The sequence below is a fragment of the Muscardinus avellanarius genome, assembly GCF_963383645.1.
Source record: "Muscardinus avellanarius genome assembly, chromosome: 16".
Classification (NCBI taxonomy): domain Eukaryota; kingdom Metazoa; phylum Chordata; class Mammalia; order Rodentia; family Gliridae; genus Muscardinus; species Muscardinus avellanarius.
The window spans coordinates 47795460-47819326 of record NC_137802.1 but is presented as its reverse complement, the minus strand read 5'-3'; the positions used below and the strand labels follow the sequence as shown (position 1 = coordinate 47819326).

At 44.8% G+C, this 23867-nt stretch overlaps 1 protein-coding gene across 1 annotated transcript in view; it reads left to right on the top strand.

Annotated features, from left to right (window-relative positions):
- Positions 1-2284: 2284 nt before the first annotated feature.
- Positions 2285-23867, top strand: part of KPNB1 (karyopherin subunit beta 1) — a gene marked incomplete at both ends in the record, with an annotated part of 44093 nt that continues 22510 nt past the window's right edge. Inside the window, 6 exons of the mRNA XM_080713304.1 lie at positions 2285-2324; positions 2425-2483; positions 5357-5539; positions 16434-16634; positions 19380-19532; positions 22356-22415. Of these exons, the coding sequence (XP_080569430.1) occupies positions 2285-2324; positions 2425-2483; positions 5357-5539; positions 16434-16634; positions 19380-19532; positions 22356-22415 (696 nt within the window). The remainder of the gene's footprint in view (positions 2325-2424; positions 2484-5356; positions 5540-16433; positions 16635-19379; positions 19533-22355; positions 22416-23867) is intronic.

Sequence of the window (23867 nt, the reverse complement as noted above, 5' to 3'; positions counted from 1 at the left end):
GCCTGAGCTACTTGGGCCTTTGCAACTCAGTGAGACCCTGTTTCAATTTCCAAAAAAAAAGTTTTTTTTTTTGCGATACTGGGAATGGAACCCAAGGCCATTCTTCCTCTGAGCTACACCCCCTGCCCTATTTTTTACTCTTTATCTTGAAACAGGGTCTCACTGAGTTGCAAAGGGCCTAAGTAGTAGCTGAGGCTGTCATCGAACCGCGATCCTCCTGTCTCATCCTCCCAAATGCTGGGATTACAAGCTGAGCCATGACGCCCCGCTCAAATTTTTTAACCAGGTAGAAAACTGCATGATCCCTGTCTCTCTGGCAAAATTAAGTTAAATTAAATCCCCAGTAAACACACCCCCCCCAAAAAAAAATAAAGAGTAACTGGCCAATTCTAGGGTCCTTCAGCAAAGACTGACTTCCAAGGTTTTTTTTTTTTTTTTTTTTCCTGTACTGGGAATAGAACCTAGGGACATTCTACCTCCAAGATACACTCCTGGCCCTATTTCCCTATCTTTTTATTTTGAATTAGGGTCTCACTAATTTGCGGAGAGCCGCACTAAGTAGCTGAGGCGGGCTGCGATCTGTGGATCTGTGATCCACCGTCTCAGCCTCCCGAAGGCTGGAATGCTGGGGATTATAAACGTGCGCCACCAAGCCCGGCTCCTTCCAAGTTTTCAGTGTGATTGTGTGTGACCATTATTCTCAAGCTACAAAAAAATGAGCCCTGTAAAGGAGCCTCAACCAATTCATCCTGGGTCAAAAGGGAAAATATAACAATTCAGTAAACCCTTTTCCTTTTTTTTTGGTACTGGGAATCGAACCCATAGCTTGAAGCATCTCCTCTGCCTCTGCCTCCTAAGTAGTTTGATCACAGGCCTGTGCCACTGCCAATTTGGGAAACTCTTAACCTGGAGTTTTTGTACCAATGTCAGAGAAAGACAAAATACCGCACATTTTCACATTTTCTTTATATGCATTTTACTTAAAAAAAAAAAGGCTCTCAGGACTTTTAAAAGACCAAGAACCACGATGCCTTGCAAACTTTTTATTTCAAAGTTGTGCCTTTAAGGGGCACCTGTGGGAGATCAAACATTTTTATTCCATCAAGAACCTGGTAACTCTAGATGGGATCTAACAGCACGAAGGGGTCCACACGTGGGGCGAAGGGCGGCCAGGAGCACCGAGTCCAGTACCGGCCAAATCACTAAGTGGCTGCGTGACCTTGGACAAGTTTCATACCCTCTCTGAGCTCGTTTCCACATCCGCACACTGGAAGCTGAACGCATGGTCTTCAAGGTCCTTCCTTAGCCTAGGGTTGGGCACTAAGTAGACTTCGCCATTAACGCTGTTTCCTGTGGGCGCGGTGCGAGACTTTAACGGTTCCCCCTCCCCCGCTCAACACGCCCCTAGGAGCGATGGCGCTTTCCCCACCGCAGCCCTACCGAGCACCGCTCCGCCCTTCCCGAGGGCGTCCCAACGTGCCCCGCGCCCGACTCCAAAAGCGGCGCGGCGCCTCCCGCCTTTCCGCGCCCGGACCCCGAACTCCTCTCCCCAGTTCTCCCGGGCGCCCTGTCCTATCAACGTCCAGTACCCCAGCCAATCACGCGGGCTCGGAATCTAGCCTCCAGCCAGCCTCCTCCCCGCGCTCTGAGCGCAAGGCCTTTCCAAGCCAATCCAATCAGCATCCGGCTCTCACCTGCCCCACCCCCAATGTCCCTCCCCTTGACCAATGCGCGTGCTTCACTCCTCTGCCCGCTAGCCAATCCCGGTCCTGAAACCAGCGGGCGAATGGGCGCAGGGCGGCCCTTCAACGCTAACCCCCTAGCCAATTGGGGATTCCGCGTGGCCGCAGCGGCAGCCAATCGCCGTGGAGCGCGGTGCCGCCGCGGAGAGGTCCGGCCCGAATATCCCTCCGCCTTCCTCCCTCCCACCCTCTCTCTTCCCCCCTGCGAGCCGCCGCTCACTTACTGCCTGCCTTCCTTCTTTCTCCCTCCGCCACCCTAGGACCAGCCGCGCTCAGAGCTGCCCCCGGGGTCCCTCCCCCGCCGCCTGAGGAGCAGCTGCCGCCGCCGCCAGCAGCAGCACACCAGGAGGGCGGAAGGAAGTCGAGAGGGAGGAAGGAGAGCCGGGCGCCCGCCGGGAGTCAACCGGTGAATGGGCTTGTGGTGACCCCCGCCCCCCACCCCACCCTCCCTTCCCACCCGACCCCCAACCCCCATCCCCAGTTGGAGCCGCCGCCCGGGAGGCCGGACCGTCGTCTTGGGAGGAGTCGCTGCCACCGCCGCTATGGAGCTGATCACCATCCTCGAGAAGACCGTGTCTCCGGGTAGGACGCGGGGCCGGGGGTCGGGCTGAGGTGATCGGGTGGGGGAGGGGAGCCTGGCCCCTCTGACCCCGCGCGCGTCCCCACTTTTCCTTCCCTCCAGATCGGCTGGAGCTGGAAGCGGCACAGAAGTTCCTGGAGCGTGCAGCCGTGGAGAACCTGGTGCGTGCCTCCCCGCCGCGCCCCATCCCGCCGCGTCCCCATCCCTGCGTGCGGGCCTTCCCGCCCTCCCGGAGGCCCAGGCCTCGGGAACCCACCCCGCCCCATCCCGTCCCCCTCCCCCCGCCCGGTCCAACCTAACCCCGCCATCGGGAAGCCGGTGGGTGTGTCCCGCCCCGGGCCCCGCGGCTGGCCAATGGCGCGGGGTGCCGGGGTGACCGTCGCCCAATCGCCGCGCGGCCTGAGGGCGGCGGTGCAGCGGGAGAGAGAAAGAGGGAGGGAAAGGAAGTTAGGTTGCGCGGCGCTGCGTGTTCAGCAAGGGTGGGGGTGGGGGAGCCGGGCCTAGGGGCCATGTGGAAGCTCTGGGCCCGGCTGCCCGGCCTGTGCTGGCCGAGGCCGGCTTCTCCTTCCTGTCTCTTAGCCTCGGTGCCTCTCTCCACCTACTTTGCAGAGCTCTGCCCTTTCCTGTCTCCCCGGGTCTGTGCCCATAGCCAGACCTGGCCCCGGACTGCCTCTGAAACCATTCCCACTAATATTTTTTCTGCTCTGGGATACGTATATAAATATATACTTGGACCTGGACTAGGGATCAGCACCCAGACAACAGGCAGGCTCATCCTTGAGATCAGGCCTATTTCCTGATGAAATCAGGGAGGAGAAAGTTCCTCCCTTTTTTTTTTTAATGTTCAAATTTAAGGGGTACAGAAAAAGGGAAGATAAGTCCCCTGATGTATGAACCATTTATGGAAAAAAGTGGGGTAAACAGATTGAAGTAGCCTGGTGCCTGAAATGTTTCTCTTTGGTGTCCCTCTCCTGTTGAGTGGGGGATAGAGAGCAGACTGAAGAAGGGTGGGTGATACCTGACCTCTTTTAAAAGGTTATAGGGTAATGACTGTAAATAACAGTGTAACCAAACGTGTTCTTTTGTGGTCTCTTGGTAAAATAATTTCAACAAGGACAACAAAGTGACAAAGCTTATTTTATACACAATGCCTTTGAATGTTTTTTTTTTCTTGTACTTATATGTGCTAGCTTTGGTTGACATTTTAACCTTAACTTTTCTAGACAAGGCTTTCCTGCTCCTGTAGACTGATAATTCTATTTAGGGTGTATTCTTATTTCTCCTTTTGCTAATTTGTAAAAGCTTTTACATTCTTAACTGGCACATAATAAGACTTGTGGGAATTATCCTCTGCTGAGGTTAGCAGTAAGAAAATGTATCTGCTTTTGGCATCTGTTAACTTTCCTATTTGGTCAGGGCTGGTTTTGGTAGAGGGAAAGATATGTATGGATTAACATTTTAAACAAAAAATAGTCTCTGAGACTTGTGTATTACAAAAGATTGAGAATGCTTTATTGTGTATTACAAAAGATTGAGAATGCTTTTCACAGATTCACAGTGTTCAGTGGACAACTCAAGTCCGAAATGTTTAAGAACCTTTAGTGCATTCACTGTTGACTATTAAATATGTAATAATTTTCCTGGAAACAACTTACCTTGCCATTTTTATCTTTCCCCTTAATTTTACATTTGTTAGCATCTTTTCTTATAAATTTGTTTTTTTTTTTTATGGTGCTGGGGGTGGAACCCAGGGAGGGGCTTTTCTACCTCTGGGTTATACCCCAGACCTACTTTCTATTTTATTTGGAAACAGGGTCTCACCAAGTTGCTGAGAGCCTCACTAAGTAGCTGAGGCTGGCTTCGAACCTGTGTGATCCTCCTGTTTCAGCCTCCCAAGAGCTGGGATTACAAGCATGCGCCACCACGCCTGGCAAATGCTTTTTTATGCAGCACTGGGAATGGAACGCAGGGGCATTCTACCTTCTGAGTACACCCCCAGCCCTATATTTTATTCTTTATTTTGAAACAGGGTCTCACTGAGTTGCAAAGGGCCTCACTAAGTAGTAGCTGAGGCTGTTTGTGAATTGATTCTCCTGTCTCAGCCTCCTAAATGCTGGGATTACAAGCGTGTACCATCATGCCCAGCTAATAAATGTGCTTTCTTTAACACAAGTAAAATGAGAACTAGGCTCCTAAGTCTGTTTAGGTTCATCTGTATTTTCTCCCCCTTTTTTTCCCCCTCTTTTGATGCCGGGAATTGAACCCAGAGACATTCTACCTCTAAGCTACACCCTAGCCTGATTTTGTTTTTTAAACTGGGTCTCACTAGGTTGCTGAGAACCTCACTAAATTGCTGAGGCTGGCTTTGAACCTCCAGTCCTCCTGTCTCACCTTCCCAAGTACTGAGATTAAAAGTGCGTACCACCATGCCCTGCTGTATTTTCCCTCTTTAAAAGATGACATGCTTCTATGAGATCAGAAGCTGTCCTGAGTATCATTCTTTTTGCACTAAAGTTTTTAAATTTGGAAAAGAAATTTTCTATTTTGTCATCTTTATTCAACAAAAAATTTTTGATTTTAGTCTTTTATTTTTGAAATGGTCTCTGATTTGTGAAGGGCCTCACTAAGTAGCTGAGGCTGTCCACGAACTGTGATCCTCTGATCTGAGCATCCCGATGCTGGGATTACAAGTGTGGGCCACCAGGCCCGGCTAACAAATATTTATTGAGTGTCATACATTGTTTATATGCTCGGAACACTCCAGTGTAGATAGAAGAATCCACTGACTACCAGATTGTTAAGCTTGCTTTAATTCTAGGTATCTATTGTGAAGATTTGGGCAGTAAGATTGTGATAGGAAAAGATGTAACTTCCATGTACTCTTTTTTTTTTTTTTTTTTGAGCTGGGGTCTTGCTTTGTTAGAACACCCGCCCCCCCCCCATCCCTGTCCAGTGGTTTCATACTCAGTAAGCTATTCTCAGTTGTTGAAATTCCTAAAAGATTTTTATTCACAAATGCATCTTTTCTTAAAAGCCCACTTTCCTTGTGGAACTGTCCAGAGTGCTGGCAAATCCAGGAAACAGTCAGGTTGCCAGAGTTGCAGCTGGTCTACAAATCAAGAACTCTTTGACATCAAAAGATCCAGATATCAAGGCACAGTATCAGCAGAGGTGGCTTGCTATTGATGCTAATGCTCGGCGGGAAGTCAAGAACTATGTAAGTAACTTTAATCTCTTTTTGGTCATAATTCCAGGGGTACAAGAAATATATCAGTTTGTTTGTCATTTGCATGGGACAGATTGATGGTGTGATATTTCTCGAATCTAAACTTTTTTATCTGAAGATAAAAATTGTATTCATTTTAAATCTCTCAATTCAGCTTCTCTGTTAATTGAATTGAAATTCTTTTTCAGATGACTAGGTTAGCCTGCAGCAGTGTGGGAAACTAATTGTTATTTGGTGAATTGGAGTAGTATACTAATTAACGCTGTATGTCAGAATCACGTAGGGAATTTAATAATATACATATTTTTAGCCAGATGTGGGGGCACATGCCTGTAATTCCAGTACTTGGGAGGCTGAGACAGGAGGATTGAAGGTTCAAGGACAGCCTCAGCAGTGTAGCGAGACTCAGCAACTTAGTGAGACCTCATCTCAAAACAGAAAATTAAAAGTTGGTATATATATTAGAAATAGAATGCCCTTGAGCTTAAACCCTACTACCAAAAGAAAAAAGAACATATGTGTGCACTCATACACACACACGCACGCACGCACGCACAATCTCTATATATCTCTCTTTTCTATATCTCTCTCTTTTTCCAGGGCTGGGGGAGTAACTCAGTGGTAGACTGCTTGCCTACCATGTGTGAGGCCCTGGGTTCAGTCCTCAGTACTTGGAAATGTGTATATGTCTACTTCCCCCAACCCTGAGCTCTCCAGAAATTAGGGTTTGGAGGGTTTAGAATGAGACTCTGGTTTTGTTTTGCAGTACTGGGGATTGAACTCCGGCATTCTACCACCAAGCTGTCCTCCAGCCCTATTTTTTCTTTTTGGTGGTACTGGGCTTCCTGGAAACCCTTCTACCTCCGTGCTACACTCCCAGACCTTTTTTTATACTTTTTTTTATTTGGAAACAGGGTCTCTTAAGCCAACGCAGCTGGCTTCGAACCTGCGCGATCCTCCTGTCTCTGCCTCCCAAGTGCAGGGGATTACAAGTGTGCACCCCCATGCCCTATTTTTTAATCTTTATTTTGAAACAAGGTGTCACTTGGTTGCTGAGGGCCTCACTAAATTGCTGAGGCTGTTCTTGGACCTGTGATCTTCTGTTTCAGCCTCCTAAGTACTAAGGATACAAGCGTGTGTCTCCGTGCCCAGCAGGCTCAGGTTTTTGTTTTTTTGTGGTACTGAGGATTGAACCCAGGGACATTCTACCTCCGAGCTACACACCCAGCCCTATTTTTTAATTTATTTTGAAATACATTGTTACTAAGTTGTAGAGGGCCTCACTAAGTAACTGAGGCTGGCCAAGTACCTGCAACCCTCCTGTCTCAGGCACCCAATTACTGGGATTATAAGTGTGCACTTCTAAGGTATTTTTAAAACCGTTGTTCCAAGTGGTTATTTCAGTTAGCTCAACACCTGGGTCTTGTTGAATGTCTGCTCTGGATAGTTCTCAATCTCTGTGGTGGTTTAGGTGTGGAGCAGTGGAGAGTTAAATGACCTCTTTGGAAGCCGGGCGTGGTGGTGCACACTCTAGTCCTAATATTTGGGAGGCTGAGACAGGAGGATTGCAGGTTTCCAGCCAGCATAGGCAACCTTGTGAGACCCTCCGCAAATTAGTAAGACCCTGTTTTTTGTTCTTGTTTTTGTCTTTTTTACAGTACTGGGAATAGAAGCCAGGGGCATTCTACCTCCCAGCTACACTTCCAGCCCTATTTTTTTATTTTGAAACAGAGTCTCACTGAATTGCAAAGGGCCTCACTAAGTAACTGAGGCTGACCTTGAACCACAATCCTCTTGTCTCAGCCTCTCAAATGCTGGGATTACAAGTATGCACCACCTCGCCCTGTTTAGTAAGATAAGACCTTGTTTCAAAATAAAAAAATAGGACCTGGTGTATAGCTCAGAGGTAGAATGCCCCTGGGTTCAATTCCCATTGCTACACAAAAAAAGATTTGGGGTCTTTCAAGCCCCAAAAGTTTGTAATGTAAGAGTATGACATTGAAGGTGCATTTATATACTTAACAAATTACAAAAAACCTTTAGAAACCACCTGAATTGCTTTCCAAGGTGTTTAAAGATTGAGATGAATTTTGAGAAAAATTGAATGTTATTTTGTTGCTTTGCATTACGGCATTCTTGTAACTTGTTGAATTGGAAATCAATAATTCTAGCTAAAAGCAAAGGATTTGGAATATATTAGACAGGTTTATTGATTTATTTTTTGGAACTGGGGTGGAGCCCAGGGGCTTTTTCTCCTCCGGGCTATACTCCCAGGTGTGTGTGTGTGTGTGTGTGTGTGTGTGTGTGTGTGTGTGTGTGTGTGTGTTTACTGGGATGGAACAACCCAGGGGCTTCCTACTTCGGGCTATTAAGCTCTTTAGCTACTGATGTTATTACAGGGATAAGGCCCAAAGGGGAAGAGTATGTTAAACATCTATGCAGTCTTTTTTTTTTTTTTTTTTTTTTTTTTTTGCGGGTCTGGGATGGAACCCAGAGGCATTTGACCTCCGAGCTACACCCCCTGCCCAATTTTTTATTCTTTATTTTGAAACAGGGTCTCACTGAGTTGCGAAGAGCCTCACTAAGTATCTGAGGCTGTCTGCGAACTGCGATCTTCCTGTCTCCGCCTCCCAAATTCTGGGATTACTAGTGTGCGCCACCACATCCGGCTTCTATGCAGTCATTTTTATCCTAGGTAGAATTTGAAAGAATACTGGTGGGGAGTTTCTGTAGTTGTACTTATGCAGAAATTAAGTTAGAAAACCTGACTTATTTTTAATTTTTTTATTATAGTACTGGGGATGAAACCCAGGGGAATTCTATTTACAAGCTATACCCCTAACTGTATTTTTTATTCTTAGATGGATTTTTTTTTTTTTTTTTTTTTTTTTTTTTTTTGCGGTACTGGGGATAGAACCCAGGGGCATTCTCCCTGGCCTATTTTTTGTTCTTTATTTTTGATACAGGGTCTCACTAAGTTGTGGAGGGCCTCACTAAATAGCTGAGGCTGTCCGCGAACCGCAATCCTTGGGTCTCAACCTCCCAAATGCTGGGTGTGCCACCACGCCCAGCTTATTTATTTATTTATTTATTTATTTATTTATTGGTGGTACTAGGGGTGGAACCCAGAGGCTTTCTACCTCCGGGCTATACTCCCAGACCTTTTTTATATTTTATTTGGAAACAGGGTCTCACTAAGTTGCTGAGAGCCTCACTAAGTAGCCGAGGCTGGCTTCAAACCTGTGCGATCCTCCTGTCTCAGCCTCCCAAGCGCGGGGATTACAAGTGTGCGCCACCACGCCCGGCTGTTATTTTTTATTCTTTATTTTGAAACAGGGTCTCATTGAGTTGCAGAGGGCCTCACTAAGTAGCTGAGGCTGTCCAAGAACCACAATCCTCCAGTCTCAGCCTCCCGAGTGCTGGGATTATATGGATGTGGCACCATGCCCACCTTGTTTTGAATTATCTTTGGAGTATATAAAGCTACTTCTATATCCGTATTGGGTTTGCTTGTGTAATGACGTGAGTGTGTGTGTGTGTGTGTGTATTTTTTTTCCTACTGGGGTTGTACCCAGGGGCATTCTACTTCAGATCTACACCCCCTTCCCCCATTTTGTATTCTTTATTTTGAAACAGTCTCACTGAGTTGCAGAGAGCCTCACTAAGTAGCAGAGGCTGGCTGCAAACCTGCAATCCTTCAGTCTCAGCCTCCCAGGTACTGGAATTATAAACATGTACCATCTTGTTTGGCTCCTGTTTTGTTTTGAAACAAGATCTCACTAGGTCACTAAAAGTCTCACTGAGTAGCTGAGGCTGGCCATGAATCTGGAATCCTCCTGTCTTGATCTCCCAAGTACTAGGATAACTGCCACCATTCCCAGCTCTTTTTCAGGGGATCAAACCCAGAGGTGATCTAAGCTACATCTCCAGCCCCCCCCCCCCTTTTTAAATTTTTTGCGATACTGGGGATGGAACCCAGGGACATTGTACCTCTGTGCTACAGCCCCAGCCCCCCCTTTTTTTTTCTTTTTTTTTTGTGGGGGGGGTCTGGGGATGGAACCAAAGGGCGTTTGACCTCTGAGTTACACCCCCTGCCCTATTTTTTATTCTTTATTTTTAAAACAGGGTCTCAAGCCAGGCATGGTGGTGCACGCTTATAATCCCCGTGCTTGGGAGGCTGAGACAGGAGGATCATGCAGGTTCGAAGCCAGCCTCAGCTACTTAATGAGGCTCTCAGCAACTTAGTGAGACCCTGTTTCCAAATAAATATAAAATAGGTCTGGGAGTGTAACCCAGATGTGGAAAGCCCCTGGGTTCCATCCCTAGTACCACCCAAAAAAAACAGGTCTCACTAAGTTGCAGAGGGCCTCACTAAGTAGTAGCTGAGGCTGTCCGCCAACTGCGATCCTCTGGTCTCAGCCTCCCAAATGCTGGGATTACAAGTGTGCGCCACCACGCCTGGCTCCCAGCCCTATTTTTCAGTTTGTTTGTTTGTTTGTTTGTTTTTGGTGGTACTATGGATGGAACCCAGGGGCCTTCTACCTCCGGGCTATACTCCCAGACCTATCTTATATTTTATTTGGAAACAGGGTCTCTTAAGCCAGCTGAGGCTGGCTTCGAACCTTCCTGATCCTCCTGTCTCAGCCTCCCAAGTGTGGGTTTACTAGCATGCGCCATCATACCCGGCTTTTTTTTTTTTTTTTTTTTTTTAGTTTTTGAGACAGTCTCACTGGGATTATAAGCATGCACCACCATGCCCGGCCTTTTATTTTTAATTTTGATAGGTCCTCACACTGCACTTCTCTCATCTCAGCCTCCCAATTACCAGGAGGTTACAGATGTGCGGACAGCCCATGGCTGTGGTAGAGCTCTTGGGCTTAAAAGAAATTAGTATGAACTTAGGGTGTTAGTCATTACCCTGGCCTTTCTCCCTCGTGTAGCATATCAGCTAATTAATGCTCTCAGTGCTGGTGGCTTGTTTTTTCTTTGAAATCTGGGTATTGGAACACAAGTAGTTCTTCCTTCACCACCTATTTTGAGATTAAGTCTCTATTTTGCCCATCTGGTCTTGAGTTTTTGACCTCATGAGTCACTGGGACTGGAGGTGTGCACCACCAATTCAGCTAGCTCTTTTTTTTTTTTTGTGGTACTGGGGATGGAACCCAGGGGCCTTCTGCCTCCGGGCTAAACACCCAGACCTATTTTATATTTTTTTATTTGGAAATAGGGTCTCTTAAGCAAGCTAATGCTTGCTTCAAACCTGTGTGATCCTCCTGTCTCCACCTCCCAAGCGCGGGGATTACAAGCTTGCAGCACCACGCCCGGCTCAGCTAGCTCCTCTTGATTTTTTTTTTTTTTTTTTTTGTGGTACTGGGTATAGAACCCAGAAGCATTCTACCACCGAGGTACAACCCAAGCCGTATCTTTTTATTCTTTATTTTGAAACAGGGTCTCACTGAGTTGCAAAGGGCCTAAGTAGTAGCTGAGGCTGTCACGACTGGATCCTCCTGAGTCTCCCAAATGCTGGGATTATAGACGAGCGCCACCACGCCCAGCTTCCTCTTGATTTCTGATAATTGAGTATTACTGTAGTGTCCCCCCTAGTTTAGAAAAAATAGATTTCAGTACTTAGAAGTTGGACGTCTGTATTCTCTAAATTACCTCAAGTGATATTAACTGTCTTCTAAAAGCAATTTATAGAAGAGACAAAGATGAGTGGGATTCTCTGTGCTCCACAGGTGCACTAGGAGACAACGTGGTACACAATAAAGGGGCATAGTTGGGAGGTAGAATGCCCTTGGTTCCACCCCCATTATTACAAAAAAAAAAAAAAAAAAGGAAAAGGCGCCCTCGCAGGGAGAAGGAGGAGTGGAGAAAGCTTGGTTACTGGGTACAAAATTACAGATAAGAGAAATAAGATGTATGGTGCTATTAACGCTGTAGGACGAACAGAATATGGTAGCATATAATACTGAAAAGGCAAGATGAGAGGATTTTTTTGTTTTGAAACAGGGTCTCACTAATTTGTGAAGGTCCTCACCAAGTTGGTACGGTTGAAAGCAAACCTGTGATCTTCCTGTCGCAGCCTAACAAATACTTGGATTTCAAGCATGTGCTATCATGGTCTGCTAAGACGAGAGGGTTTGAGTGTTTTTACTACAAAGCAAGGACAGATACACTTACCTCGGTGTGAATGTTTTCTTTTCCTCCCCCCCCCCCCATTAGTAAAGGAGATGGATCCCAGTATTCTATGCCCAAAATATACTCTCAGCAGGATGTTTTACTTTTTTTCTTTCCCTACTGGGGATGGAACCCAGAGGCATTGTACCTCCGAGCTATACCCGCAGCCCTATTTTTTAATTCTTTATTTTGAAACAGGGTCTCTCTGAGTTGTGAAGGGCCTCACTAAGTAGCTGAGGCTGCCTATGAGCCATGATCCTTTAGTCTCAGCCTTCTGAATGCTGGGATTACAATTGTGGGCCACCACATCAGCCTTGCTTTTTGTTTTGAAACAAAGTCTCCCTAAGTAACTGAGAGTATCTTGCTAAATTGCTGAAGCTGTCCTTGAACCTGTAATCTTCCTGCCTCTTAAGTACTGACTGGGGTTAGAGGAATGCCACCATGCCTGGTCTTGATTTGAATTTTATGCAGTGCGTGTGTATTGCAGCAATGCGTGGTACTCTAAAAATGTGTGTGGGGGGGGGTCTGGGGCTGGAACTCGGGCATTTGACCTCCGACCTACACCCCTGTCCGATTTTTTATTCTTGATTTTGAAACAGGGTCTCACTGAGTTGCGAAGGGCCTCACTAAGTAGCTGAGGCTGTCTGCGAACTGTGATCCTCCAGTCTCAGCCTTCCAAATGCTGGGATTACAGTGTGCGCCACCACGCCCGGCTATATGCATATATTTGTGTGTGTGAATATTTTGGTGGTCATACTAGGGATTTAACCCAGGAGTGTTCCATCTCTGAGTGATACTCCTGACCCTATTTTACTTTTTATTTTGAAACAGGGTCTCACTAAGTTGCTGAGGCTGGCTTTGAATCCTCCTGTTTTAGCCTCCTAAGTACTGGGATTACAAGTGTTTGCCACCATGCCCAGCAATATATAATTTTTGTCCATTAATTGTTTTTTAACCAGGCATGGTGGCACATGTTTATAATCCTAGTACTTAGGAAGCTGAGACAGGAGGATTGTAGGTTCCAGGATAGCCTCACAAGTAGTGAGACTCTTATCAATGTAGTGTGTAGTGAGATCTTGGTTTTTTTTTTTTTTAAGATTTAAAGAAGTTTATTAAAAAGAAATACAGAAAAGAGAAATACAGGAAATAGTTACAGCTCCATGCCAAAATGGCAAGAGGGGGGGAAGGTGGCCCAGGCCAACTCACTACTCCCCTGTAGTGAGATCTTGTTTTTAAAAAAAAAAAAAAAAACCAGGGCTGGGGGTGTACCTTGGAGGTAGAATGCCCCTGGGTTTAATCCCCAGTACCATACACACACCCCAAAATTAAATCAAGTCTGCACCCCTCCCTCTGCCTTTGAAAAAAGGCATCCTTACCAGGAATGTGTGTGTGTGTGTGTGTGTGTGTGTGGTATCTGGGGTTTGAACCACTGAGTTACATCCCCAGCCTTTGTTTTTATTATTTAGACAGATCTTGCCAAGTCACCCAGGTTACCTTTACCTCACAGTCCTCTTTCAGCCTTCTGAATATGGGATATAGAGGTGTATCTTACCTGACTTGGATTGAATCAGTCTTTCAGTGCTGGGAATTGAACTATAGAGCATTTTACCTCCAAGCTATATCCCCAATCCTATTTTGTTTTTTTATTTGGAAATAATCTTGTTCATTTGCCTAGGGTCTCCTTGTCTCAGTCTCCCAAATACTGGGATTAAAGTTGTGTACCACCACACCTGGCTTTGGACTTGGATTTTTTTTTTGGTACTGGGTATGGAACCCAGGGGCATACTACCTCTGAGCTACAGCCCTAGGCCTAGTTTTTATTCTTTATTTTGTTTGTTTTTTGTTTTTTTTTGGTGGTACTGGGGTTCCTGGAAGCCCTTCTACCTCCGGGCTACACTCCCAGACCTATTTTTACATTTTCATTTGGAAACAGGGTCTCCTAAGCCAGCGCGCGCGGCTGGCTTCGAACCTGCGCGATCCTCCTGTCTCTGCCTCCCAAGCGCGGGGATTACAAGCGTGCGCCACCACGCCCGGCTTATTCTTTATTTTGAAACAGGGTCTCATTGAGTTGCACAGGGCCTCACTAAGTAGTAGCTGAGGCTATCCTGAACCAAGAAGAGCCTACTGTCTTAGCCTCCCAAACCAAATGCTGGGATTATAAGCATGCGTCACCACGCCCGGCTGGACTGTTTTTGTTTTTGTTTTTGTTTTTCCCCCAGTACTCGGGATGGAACCCAAGGGCATTCTACCTGCAAGCTATACCCCCAGCCCTATTTTTATTATTTTGAAATAGGGTCTCACTGAATTGTAAAGGGCCTCACTAAGTAGTAGCTGAGCCTTTCCTCAAACCGCTATCCCATCTCAGCCTCCCAAATGCTGGCATTACAAGCCTGCGTCACTATGCCTGGCTTGGACTGGGTTTTTAATAAAAATTTGGTTAATACCCATTTCGCCCCTGGTATTTTGAACAATCAAAGTTATTTTTTTTTCTATCACTACATTTTGTCTTTGATAAACAGTTTTTGTTCACGTCCATTCTAGCTCTGCTAGTCCTAGAGAGCAAAAACCTACATTTGGAATCAGAACTGTGTTGTTACTGGGTAGAGCTGTTTGGGTGAGGCCGGCAGAGGTGATCTTATACTGCATAAGAGTGAAAGCTGGGGAGCTCATTATTAGCTGATAGCTACAAAGCAGGGTACTATGTGACCTGACCCAGTCAGCAGAGCTGGCCTGAATATCTGGCAGCTATTCTTTGTCCTGTCCTCATGCCAGGAACAGTTAACTGTCTATGAGTTGACTGGTGATTCTTAGTTCATAGACTGAATTAGCTGATAATGGTAATGATTAATCATGGGTCAGTGGTAGCTTCATCCTTTATCCAAACCTGTGCTTTACCCCTCATAAATGCTTGAGTGGTTACCATTCCTGGTGAGATATTTAATAAGTGAATCTCTTTTTTGTGTGTGTGTATGTGGGTCTGGGGATCAATCCCAGGGGCATTCAACCTCCAAGCTTCACCCCCTGTCCTATTTTTCATTCTTTATTTTGAAACAGTCTCACTAAGTTGTAGAGGGCCTCACTAAGTAGCTGTGGCTGTCTGCGAACCACAATCCTCCAGCCTCAGCCTCCCGATTGCTGGGATTATAAGCATGCGCCACCACGCCCGCCTAGATCTCATTTTAATTGGTGTATCAGACTAGTTCTTGGGATCTATTGATGGTACAACGAGATGTAGTGAGGAACCTGACCCTTACTCTGTGTAGATGTTATGACCCTGACTCTCGTCTTTTAGTGAGACCTCCTTTTGTTGTTGGGCAAACAGAATTAATCTTTTCAGATTAGAAATTAAGGAACGTTTAGGTCTTAGGTTTTGGTAGCATCAGTAACTGTTTAGTAATGTTGTTTACCCTAAAACCTTTCTTTGTGTTACTCAGAATACTTGACTCTGGGTGGTCAAAGGGAAGGGGGTTTGTTTCATGTCACCAGAGAGAAGTTAGACAATGACCTCCTATCACCCAGACCTACCTGAGTGCCCCATAGTTAGCCTTTTTGGGGGAGGGGCTTATGGAATTGAACCTAGGGGTATTCCACCTCCAAGCTATACCCCTCAGCCTTATATTTTTTGTTTTGTGACAGAATTTCACTAGGTTGCTGAGGGTCTTGCTGAATTACCAAAGCTGACTACAAACCTGTGCTCCTCCTGTCAGCCTTCCAGATACTGAGATTACAGGCATGCGGGTTCTGCTAACATTAGAGATTGAATCAGGAGTGCTCTACCACTGAGCTGCCTCTCCAGGCCTTTTTTTTGTGTGTGTGATAGTGGAGATTAAACCCCAGGGGTATTTTATCTTCAAGTTACTCTCCAGTCCTGTTTTTTATTCTTTTTTTTTTTTTCCCCCAGAACTGGGGGTGGAACCCAGGGGTGTTCTACCTTCGAACTACACCCCCATCCTTATTTTGTATTCTTTATTTTAAAACAGGGTCTCACTGAATTGCAAAGAGCCTCACTAAAGTAGCTGAGGCTGTACTCAAAGTACAATCCTCCTGTCTCATCCTGCCAAGTATAGGGATTACAAGCATGCACCACCATGCCCAGCTGCTACATTTAGTATTTATTTATTTATTTATTTATTTATTTATTTATTTATTTATTTATTTGGTGGTATTGGGGGTGGAACCCAGGGACTATTTCTATCTCACCTATTTTCTATACTTTGGAAACAGGGTCTCACTAAGTTGCTGAGCCTCACTAAGTAGCTGAGGCTGGCTTCCAACCTGTGTAATCCCCTCTCAGCCTCCCAAGCGCAGGGATTACAAGTGTGCGTCACTAAGTTGCCATGGCTGCTTTTGAACTTGAGATCCTCCCTGCCTCAGTCTCCTGAGTAGTTGGAATTACAAAAGTGGCCATCATGCCTGGCTGCCTCTGACCTTTTAATGCTACCTCTCCTGACTGCTAGTTTTCTACTTGTGTTGAATGTTTAGGTGAGGTATGTGGTTTGGGAGAATTTCCAGCAACAGGGAGGTGGTTGGTTTTGCTTTTAGACCCTGGATAGTGTTGATTTTGTAGGTGTTACTCTTGAGGCTGGTGTTCTTATTTGTTTTTGACAACATTTAGTGACAGTGATATGAAAGGTGTGGTAGTTGGCAAAATATGCTCAAATTGTGTTATAAATTGATACATTTTGTCCTCTTTTTTTCTCTCCAGGTTTTACAGACTTTGGGCACAGAAACTTACCGGCCTAGCTCTGCCTCGCAGTGTGTGGCTGGTATTGCTTGTGCAGAGATCCCAGTAAACCAGTGGCCAGAACTTATTCCTCAGCTAGTGGCCAATGTCACAAACCCCAACAGCACAGAGCATATGAAAGAGTCAACGTTGGAAGCTATTGGTTATATTTGCCAAGATATAGTAAGTGATTCCCTGATATAATTTATAGATCCTTTTACTGTGATGTGCATGGTAGTCACTGTTAACTTGTGAAGAAAACTAGGCTGCTGCAGTGTCTTGAAAGTAGGATTGCTTTATTTGTTAACTTAGAACTCTCTTCTTGTTGCTAATTATGCACTGAAGTAAAGAAACTTTTTGAGAGTCAGATATGGTGGTACGTGCTTGTAATCCCCAGTACTTGGGAGGCTGAAATAGGATTGCGGGTTCACAGCCAGCCTCAGCTACTTATTGCGGTCCTCCACAACTTAGTGAGACCCTGTTTAAAAATAAAGAATAAAAAATAGGGCTGGGAGTATAGCTCAGAGGCAGAATGTCCCTGGGTTTAATCCTCAATACTACATACACACAAAAAGAAACCTGAGAATCACAAACTCAGAGTGGGGCTAGGAATGTGCCTCAGTTGTAGTGTACTTGCCTAGCATGTGCAAGGCTCGGGGTTTGATCTCTAGCACCAACAAAAAGGAAAAAAATAACAAAAGCAAAATGGAGATTCATAGGTTTGAAGATTTTTATTTTTGGGGGGCGGTACGGGGTATCAAACCTAGTAGGGCTTTGAGTATGGTGACCAAGTGCAATAGAGCAATAGAGCCCTTGGTCACCAGAAAAACTTTTGCGGTACTCAGAATTGAAATCAGTGGTGTTCTTCCTCTGATCTACACTTCCATCCACATTTTATTTTATTTATTTACTTTTTTTGGTGCTAGAGGTTCAATCTAGAGGCATTCCACCTCCGATCTATACCCTTAGTCCTATTAATTTTTATTGATTGATTGATATTGGTGGTTCTGGGAATTGAACTATCTCTGGGATATACCCTCAGACCTATTTTATTTTTTATTTGGAAATAAGATCTCACTGAGTTGCTGAGAGCCTCACTAAGTTGGTCAGACTGGCCGTCGAACCTGCAATCCTCCTGTCTCAGCCTTCCAAGTACTAGGATTATAAGTGTACAGCACCATGCCTAGTTTATTTTGTTTTTTTATCTTGAAACACAAGACTCGGTAAATTGCTAAGGCTGGCCTCAAACTTGTGTTCCTCCTCCTGTCTCAGCCTCCAAAGTTCTGGAATCACAGGTGTGTGCCACCACGCCTAGTTCTGGAAGCTTTTGAAATGATGTTTGTATTTGGAGTATACCTGATCTGATTCCTTTGCTCAGAGTTCTCAATGGACAATGTGTGCTGGGGTGGAGCCCAGGGGCTTTCTACCTCCAGGCTATACTCCCAGACCTATTTTATATTTTATTTGGAAACAGGGTCTCACTAAGTAGCTGAGGCTGGCTTTGAAAATCTGTGCGATCCTCGTGTCTCAGCATTCCAAGTGCTAGGATTACAAGCGCATGTGCCACTACATCCAGCTTTTTTTTTTTTTTTTTTTTTTTTTTTTTTTTTTTTTTTGTGGTACTGGGGTTCCTGGAAACCCTTCTACCTCCGGGGTATATACTCCCAGACCTTTTTTTTTTATATTTTTTTATTTGGAAACAGGGTCTCTTAAGCCAGCAAGGCTGGCTTCGAACCCGCGCGATCCTCCTGTCTCTGTCTCCCAAGCGCGGGGATTACAAGTGTGCACCCGGCTTTTTTGTGTGTGGTACTGGAAATGGAACCCAGGGGCTTTCTACCTCTGGGCTACACTCCCAGACCTATTTTATATTTTATTTGGAAATAGGGTCTCACTAAGTTGCTAAGAGCCTCACTAAGTAGCTGAGGCTCTCAGCCTCATTGTGTGTGTCAGACAGACAGGGGATAGAACCCAGGGGCCTTCTACCTCTGGATTTCATCTGTAGCCCTCTTTTATTTTCTTTGGAAATAGGATCTCTCTAAGTTGCTGAGACCCTTGCTAAATTGCTGAGAGTGTCTTCAAACCTGTGATCCCCTGTCTCAGCCTCCCAAGCACTGGGATTACAGGTGTGCATCATCATCCCTGTGGTGCGACAGTAGGTTTAACCACTGAAGTCATCACAGTACTTTTTTGTGTGTCTGTGGTACTGGAGATTGAACCCTAGCGGCCTTCTACCTCTAAGCTACACCCCCAACCCTATTTGTCTGTTGATTTCTTGTCCTAGGGATTGAACTCAGAGGCATTCTACCTCTGAACTACACTCCCAGCACGATATTTTTTATTTTGAAACAGGGTCTCACTAAGTTGCTGGGGCTGGTCTGGCACCTGTGGTCCTCCTGTCTCAGCCTTTCAAGTACTGGGATTATAGGTGTGTGCCACCACGCCCAGTACATCACTGTTGCTGCTCTTGAGGTTACTGTCCTTGGTATCTGCTGTTGCAGATTTTGCTAAGCAAAAAAGCCCATAGCACTTGATCTGGACTTAGATATCCCTACATATTGTACTCAGGTGTTGATTTTTAGCCTTCGGCTATTCTGAAGCTTTACTTTTTTTGGTACAAATGTGGGGGCAGGGTTGGACAAAACAGCAGCATGCCAATCTCTATTTGCACATACGAGAAAAGTTCAGTATTACCTCATACTCAGTCATTCTGCTAAAAAGTAAGAGATGTCATTGATGAGTTTAACTTTTGAGTCCATTTTGTACTTCTAGCCATGTGGGGTATTGTGCAGGTACTTTGTAGTGCTGGCTCAAGATGTAAACTTATGTAAAGGTCCCAAGGCATGCTTGCTCTAAATGGATTCTATGGTGAAAGGACTGCTGGGCAGTGTGGATTACTAGTGTGTTCATTGTGCTTCTTTGCCTGTTCAGGATCCAGAGCAGCTACAAGATAAATCCAATGAGATTTTGACTGCCATAATCCAGGGTATGAGGAAAGAAGAGCCTAGTAATAATGTGAAGTTAGCTGCTACTAATGCACTCCTGAACTCATTGGAGTTCACCAAAGCAAACTTTGACAAAGAGGTGAGTTTTATTTCTTCTCTTTTGGTGCTGGAGATCAAACCTAGGGCTTTGTGGATGCTAGGTAAATGTTCTAGAGCTGGGCATTATACTTCAAAGTATATAATTTATTGCTAAAAAGAGCTGAGCTACATCCCCAGTCCTATTTTTTATTTTTACTTATTTATTTTTTTACGGTACTGGGGATGGAACTCAGGGGCAGTGTACTTTTGAGCTACACCCCTGGTCCTCTTAATTTTGAAACAGGGTCTGAGTTGTGAAGGGCCTCACTAAGTAGCTGAGGCTGTCTGGGAACCTTGATCCTCAGGTCTCAACCACCTAAATGCTGGGATTACAGGCGTGTGGCACCATACCCAGCTTCTTTTTTTTTTTTTTTTTTGGTGGTACTGGGGATGAAACCCTTCTACCTCTGGGCTACACTCCCAGACCTATTTTTTTATATTTTATTTGGAAACAGGGTCTCTTAAGCCAGAGAGAGGCTGGCTTCGAACCTGAGTGAAACTCCTGTCTCTGCCTCTAAAGCACGGGGAGTATAAGCGTGCGCCACCACACCCGGCCCAGGTTCTATTTTTTTATTTTAAAACAGGGTCTTGGTAAGTTATGGAAGGCTTTGCTAAACTGCTGAGGCTGGCTTTGAACCTGCTATCCTCTTGTCTCAGCCTCCCCCAAGTACTGGGATGACACCATGCCTGTCTCTTGGTGGAACATTCATTCATTTATTTTTGTGATACTGGGGATGGAATCAGGAGGTCTTCTACCTCTCAGCTACATCCCAAACCATATCTGGCTATTGTTTTTTGTTTTAGAGAGCTATATTTTATTTAAAAGTGTTGATCTTTATCCCAGTTGAGAATTATGTTGTGTGAGCTAATGGCCATGAGGTAGGTGTTTGCCATTTCTCATTAGTCTCCTGGAATAAGTGGTCCTAAAGTGTTTCCAAGCTTAGATTCTTCCTTTTATATTTAAAACTGTGGGAATATTTGGGGTGTGTTTAAAATATTAACAGAAATTGGGCTGTTTCATACCTTCTTAGGAAGGTTCTTTTTGTTTAAAACTCTTTCCAAACTATCATTTATTTACTTACTTGTTTATTTATTGTGGTACTGTGGATTGAACCCAGGCACATTTTACCTCTGAGCTGCACCTCCAGGTATATTTGGTACTGGATATGGAACCCAGATGCATTCTACCTACAAGCTACACCCTCAGCCCAATTTTATTTATTTGGAAAGAGAGTCTAACTAGGTTGCCAGGAGCCTCACTATATTGCCAAGTCTCGCTTTGAACCTGTGATCCTCTTGTCTCAGCCTCCCAAATACTGGGATTACAAGTGTGCACCACCACACCTGGTCTTTTTTTTTTTTTTTTTTTTTTTTTTTGGTGGTACTGGGTGGAACCCTTCTACCTCCAGGCTACACTCCCAGACCTTTTCTTTCTTTCTTTTTTTTTTTTTTTTGGAAACAATGTCTCTTAAGGCAGCAAGGCTGGCTTTGAACCTGCTTGATCCTCCTTTCTCTGCCTCCCATGCGCAGGGATTACAAGTTGTGGGCCATGACACCCAGCACACCTGTTCTTTTTTATTTTGAAACAGGGTCTCACTGCCTTTCTGTGAGGTGTGAATCTGCAGTCCTTACTAAGCCTCCCAAGTACTGAGATTGCAAGGTTAGCCACCATTCCCAGCCCGTTTATTTTTACTTTTACTTTATTTTATTGGTGTCAACCCAGGGGCATTCTACCTCCAAGCTACACTCCCTGCCCTATTTTTTATTCTGTATTTTGAAATAGGGTCTCACTAAGTTGTGGAGAGCCTCACTAAGTAGCTGAAGCTGTCTGTGAACCGTGATCCTTGGATCTCAGCCTCCTGAATGCTGGGATTACAAGTGTGCACCACCACGCCCAGCTCTATTTTTACTCTTATATTTGTTTATTTTTGTAGCCCTGGGAATTCGACTCGGACATTTTTAAGACTGAATAACACTCCTTTGTGTTTGTATTGGGTCATCTCTTTGAGTCTTTTTTCATTTGACTATTGTGAATGCTGTTCACATGGATATACAGATGCTATTTTGAGGCCTGATTTCATTTATTTACTTATTTATTTTTTGTAGTGCTAGGGCTTGAATTCAGGGGCACTCTACTTGCAAGCGACACCTCCCAGTACTGTTTTATTTTTTATTTTCAAAGTCTCAGTGAGGTGTGGAGGCCATCAACTAAGTTGCTGAGGCTGGCCTCCAACCTACCATCCTCCAGTCTCAGGCTCCCAACTGCTGGGATCACAAGTGTGTGCCACTGTACCCAGCTCTTTTTTTTTTTTAACAGAACATTTTGATTTATTCATTTATTTAAAAAATTTATTTTAGTACGGAGGGTGGAACCCACAGGCTTTCTACCTCCAGGCTGTACTCCCAGACCTATTTTATGTTTTATTTGGAAACAGGGTCTCACTACGTTGCTGAGAGCCTCACTAAGTAGCTGAGGTTGGCTACCTCCTGTCTCAGCCTCCCAAACGCTGGGATTACAAGTGCACCACCACGCCTGGCCGAGACAGTTTTTATTTAAACCTTGTGACCTACATTTTATGTTAACTTGCATCCTGCAGTCTTCTTAGTGAAGGTCTTGGGGATTAAAAGATTAGGGCCTTCTTATAAGGCAGGTCATATAGCAGACACTGAAGGCAAACTCTGTTTTCTCTTTGGTGTCATTGCTACCTCAAGAATTTCTGGATTATACCTAAGGAAATGATAGGCTTTCCTTATAGTGAAAGTGTAGGATTTTTATGTCTGGTTTATGTTTTCCTAATTCTCTTCATCTCTTTTCTTCCTGCAGTCTGAAAGGCACTTTATTATGCAGGTGGTCTGTGAAGCCACACAGTGTCCAGATACAAGGGTAAGTGTGTGATCATATGAAAAAATATCTTGCATCTTGCCTAGAAAATGCCAACTGTAACATACAAATTTTGAAATATAATGAATCATGCCCTTTTTTTGTGGGTCTGGGGATTGAACCCAGGGGCATTCGACCACCGAGCTACACCCCCTATCCTATTTTTTTATTCTTTATTTTGAAACCCGGTCTCACTGAGTTGCAGAGGGCCTCACTAAGTAGCTGAGGCTGTCATTGAACCACGATCCTCTGGTCTCAGCCTCCCGAATGTTGGGATTACAAGCTTGTGCCACCATGCCTGGCTCTGAATCATGCATTTAAAAAACAAGATTTGACTAATATTATTATTAAGAATTTTTCTCCAGCATATTGGAGAAGAGAACAGCAGAGCTTCTTGGAAAGAATACAGTGGAGGTTGCGTGTGTGTGTGTGTGTGTGTGTGTGTGTGTGTGTGTGTGTGTGTGTTCGTTCGTTCAACCCAGGGGAATTCTACCTCCGAGCTACACCTTCAGCCCTATTTTATATTCCCTTTTTTGAAACTGTCTCACTAATTTGCAGAGGGCCTCACTAAGTAGCTAAGGCTGTCTGCGAACCAGGATCTTTCTGTCTCTGCCTCCAAAATACTAAGATTAAAGGTGTGTGCTATCACACTCTGCTACGCTGTACTTAGAAAAGGATTAAAAAGCCTGGTGTGGTGGCACATGCCTCAGTATTTGGGAGGCTTAGACAGGAAGATTGCAGATTCAAGGGCAGCCTCAGCAGGTAATGAGACTCACTTAGTGAGATCCTGTTTACAAAAAAAATTCAGCTAGAGGTGCAGCTTGGAGGTAAAATGCCCCTGGATTAAATGCCCAGTACCAGAAAATGATAAAGAGAGGTGGTGAGTGTGTGTCTGTCTGTCTGTCTATCTGTCTGGGTATTTCAATTCAGGGACATTTTACCTCTGAGCTAAACCCCTAGTCCTATTTTACTTTTTATGTTGAAACCGAGTTTCACTAAGTTATGGCACACTGACCTTTAACCTGCGATTCACCCGTCTCAGCCTCCCAAGTACTGGAATTACAAGCATGCCCTACCACGCCTGGCTGAGGAATAGGTTTTGATCATCTTTGCTATTATATTGTTAAGGGTTATTCCAGTGATTGGTCTCAACTTTAGGCATTGAAACAGCTTTGCTATTGCCCTGACCTAACCCTTGAGGCCGGTGAAGATGAAGATAACATCTTTAGTTTGAATCACATTAGTGAGTTTATCCCTGCTGTGGGTTCCTCAGGCAACTTCATTTTTTAATTTTTATTTTATTTATTTATACTTTTTTTGTGGTACTGGGAATGGAACCCAAGGGCTTTCTACCTCTGGGGTACACATCCCAGATCTATTTTATATTTTATTTGGAAATGGGGTCTTAGTAAGTTTCTGAGAGCCTCACTAAGTAGCTGATGCTGGCTTCAAACC